The sequence below is a fragment of the Plectropomus leopardus genome, unplaced genomic scaffold (assembly GCF_008729295.1).
Source record: "Plectropomus leopardus isolate mb unplaced genomic scaffold, YSFRI_Pleo_2.0 unplaced_scaffold28497, whole genome shotgun sequence".
NCBI classification, from domain to species: Eukaryota; Metazoa; Chordata; class Actinopteri; order Perciformes; family Serranidae; genus Plectropomus; species Plectropomus leopardus.
The window spans coordinates 1-3,715 of record NW_024631042.1 but is presented as its reverse complement, the minus strand read 5'-3'; the positions used below and the strand labels follow the sequence as shown (position 1 = coordinate 3,715).

Genomic DNA, 3,715 nt, shown 5'->3' with positions numbered 1-3,715 from the left:
GTTTACAGCTTCAGTTTCCGGTTTTGTGACACTGAAGCGTAAACAGTTTTTTAGACGGTGAAACAAACTCTGAAGTACAAACAAAAACACCGTAAAAACCAGCAGGCTGACATTTCACAGTGTGGTTAGCTCAGGGGCCACTTTTACAAAAAGACAGGGGACCATGGGCCAGGGGCCAGGTGTCACGGGCCAAGTGTTAGGGGCCAGGTGTCAGGTGTCAGGGGCCAGGGGACTTGGGCCCTTCACATGTTTGTAGGATTTGAGGATATTTCTCAGATTATTAGTGTTTGTTTTGTCGTTTGTTGATAAGCAGCTCTAAAATAATTGTCCGTTGTGGGATTGATAATTGAATTGGGATTTAAGTACTTTTCTTGGATTTTGGAGTTTTTAGAATTTTAGGACATTTCTAAACAGATTTTAGCCTGTTTCTAAGACTTTAGGACGTTTCCAGGATTTTTGGATGAAAAAAGGATTTTTGGACATTTCTGGATATTGTAAGTTGAGCATCACATTTTAAGGGAGCGGTTTTCTCAGCCGTCTGTGCTGCGAAAAAATTATAAAATTATCCCAAAAATAAAATAAACGTATACTTTTCAGCGGTTCTTTCACTCTGATGTGAGCGCTGCCTGAAGCCTGTTTCTGGAGTAAAAATGGAAGTTTTTCAGGACTAACTGTAGTTTCTGCGGCTCAGGACCTGGTGAACGGTTATCGGTGTGAGTGCGCTCCGGGTTTCGGCGGCGAACACTGTGAGAAAGACGTGGACGAGTGCGCCAGCGGGCCGTGTCTCAACGGAGGACGCTGCCACGACGAAGTGAACGGCTTTCGCTGCCTGTGTCCGCCCGGCTTCTCCGGAGGTCGCTGTCAGGTGAGCCGCCGCCACGGTAACCGCAAACAGGAAGTGAGCTTTCCCACAAACGGACAGCAATCTGTCGACTTCTGACGGACGTTTTGAACCCGTGAACGTGTCCATGTGGCGCCGTTTATCTGCCGTCGTCTCCGGCTGAGAAACGGCCTCATTTTTGGTGTTTCTTTATAAAAAGACAGCAAATAAATTTTAAAGAAAGAAATAAGAAATCAACAAATTCTTGAAATTTTTCTTGAAAAAATACTAAAAATGTTTAAAGGAGTAAAGATTAAAATAAAAAATATTTAACGAAAACCAAATCTCTATTTAAAAAAAAACAACCTCAAAGATCTGTCCGACTTCTCTTTCTTCGTCTTTTAACAGTAATTTAAGAAATTATTATTATTATTATTATTTGTCATGATTTGAAGATTATTTAGACGTGAGATCTTGTGTGTGTGTCCTCTGACTCTGACGTCCTCTCAAAGTGTAGCTTTGTGTCCGTCTCTGTCCGTCCTCAGCTGGACGTGGATTACTGCCTCCACAGTCCGTGTCTCAACGGCGGACGCTGCTTCAACCTGGCGTCCGACTACGTCTGTGAATGTCCCGAAGACTTCGAGGGAAAGAACTGCTCGCGGCTGAAGGACCACTGCCGCAGCTCGCCCTGCAAAGGTTCACGCCCACATTTTTAAAATCAACCTATCAGCGTCTGAGCTGAAATCTACGAGTTTTTCCTGTAAAGAAACCGAAACGTGATCCTAAACTCACAGGATGATGTCGCATTTATTTATTTAACTATTTCCCCCCAAAACTTCAATCCTCCTGCAGTCAGATCAACCTTTCTCTCCTCCCGCAGTGATTGACAGCTGCACTGTGGCGGTGGCGTCCAACAGCACGCCGAGCGGGGTGCGTTTGATTTCGTCCAACGTGTGCGGCCCCCACGGGCGGTGTCGCAGCCTCGCCGGCGGACAGTTCAGCTGCGAGTGTGAGGACGGGTTCACCGGGACGTACTGCCACGAGAGTGAGTCCAGACGTCAGCTGTCAGGGGGCACGGACCTCTGCTGGGGGCACGGACCTCTGCTGGGGACACGGACCTCTGCTGGGGGCACGGACCTCTGCGGGGGGTTAGGACCTCCGTGGGGGCCCCGACCGTTTTTTTCTTTATTTTCTTTCTTGATGATTTTTTTCTTTAAAATTTATTTGGATTCTTTTTATATTCTTGCCATCTTTTTGCTGTTGATGACGCCACTGATTATCGTTTGTTCTTCTGTGTTTTATTTTAATTTTCACAATAACTAAATAATAATTTCTTTATTCAGTCTTTCTGTTTTTTCCTTTTGACGTTTAACTAAAAGTAATGAAATGATAAAAATGTAAATTCTCGTGTGTTTTCTGTCAGATATCAACGACTGTGAGAGCGCCCCCTGTCTCAACGCAGGAACCTGCATCGATAAAGTCTCTCACTATCTCTGCGTCTGTGTCCACGGCTGGGACGGACACAACTGCCACCACAGTGAGTCCTCCTTGTCCTCCCTCCTCGTCCTTCTACTCCTTGTCCTAATTGTCCTCCCTCCTGGTCCTCCTACTACTCGTTTTCCTCATCCTCCCTCTTTGTCCTCCTTATCATCTCTCCTTGTCCTCCCCGTCCTCTCTCCTTGCCTTCCTCGTCCTCCCTCCTTGTCCTCCTTATCATCCCTCCTTGCCTTCCTCGTCTTCCCTGTCCTCCCTCCTTGCACTCCCTCCTCGTCTTCCTCGTCCTCCTTGTCCCTTCATCTTCCCTCCTTGTCCTCCTTGTCCTCCTCGTCCTCCATGTTGTCGAGCAGTAACGTTTTGTCTTTGTCCCGCAGACGTGGACGACTGCAGCTCGTCTCCGTGTCAGAACGGCGGCGTCTGTCGAGATCTGGTCAACGATTTCTCCTGCGAGTGTCGAGACGGCTGGAAGGGGAAGACGTGCGGCTCCAGTGAGCGCGCTCAGAGTTTTTATTTCAAGTTGTCTCTGATGTTTGTCTTCTGACTCACCGACGTCTGTGTCCGTCTCCAGGAGACAATCAGTGCGACGAGGCGACCTGTAACAACGGAGGAAGCTGCTACGACGAAGGCGACGCCTTCAAGTGTGTGTGTGCCGCCGGCTGGGAGGGCGCCACCTGCACCATCGGTCAGCCTTTTTCTTACGCCTCTGCGGCCGGAGACATCATGTCTTCAGGCTGTCCGTCTGTCCCGGTCTCCAGGGTTCGGACAGTCATAAAAAGCTGGAAAAGTCATAAAATTAGTTTGACAAACCACTATGATAACTTAACGTGTCCAAGGACGTCAGGAATTTGAGACGCCGCGGCTGAGATGAAAAAATGTTAATTTTTTTTAAATCACCAAAAACTTTTAAAGGAAAAAAAATCACCGACTTTTTTTCATAAAATACTGCCAAAATATTTAAAAACATCACCAAATTAAAAAAAAAAAATGCAAATTTTGTTTGTTTTTTTGATCGCCAAAAATCACACAATCACCCACTTTTTTTTTAATTCACCAAAGTTTTTATTTATTTGTTTATTTATGTTTATTTTTTGTCTCCAGCGAAGAACAGCAGCTGTCTGCCGAGTCCCTGCCAGAACGGAGGGACGTGTTTGGTGGACGGAGACTCTTTCCGCTGCGTCTGCAAGGACGGCTGGGAGGGCGCCACCTGCAGCCACAGTGAGTCGCCGCGAGGTTTAACCCCGTCAGCGCCTCCCTGTCTGTGATCTATTTTACGCTGAAAAAGACCTAAAAAAAACCTGAATAAAAAGATCAAAATGGAATACACAGAGCGTATCTTCACAGGGATAAAACCCTCTGGATAATAGTATTAAAAGTAAGATAAAAATAAGAATAAAATAT

The 3,715-nt window shown here is 46.3% G+C and overlaps 1 protein-coding gene across 1 annotated transcript; it reads left to right on the top strand.

The window, feature by feature from the left end:
- Positions 1 to 691: 691 nt before the first annotated feature.
- On the top strand, positions 692 to 3,532 carry LOC121938110 (protein jagged-1b-like; the record flags this gene model as incomplete). The annotated part of the gene is made up of 7 exons (XM_042481391.1): positions 692 to 865; positions 1,366 to 1,516; positions 1,701 to 1,865; positions 2,244 to 2,357; positions 2,692 to 2,805; positions 2,886 to 2,999; positions 3,416 to 3,532. Coding segments are annotated over 7 exons (949 nt in total), but the record flags the coding sequence as incomplete, so codon positions are not given.
- Between the last annotated feature and the right edge of the window lie 183 nt (positions 3,533 to 3,715).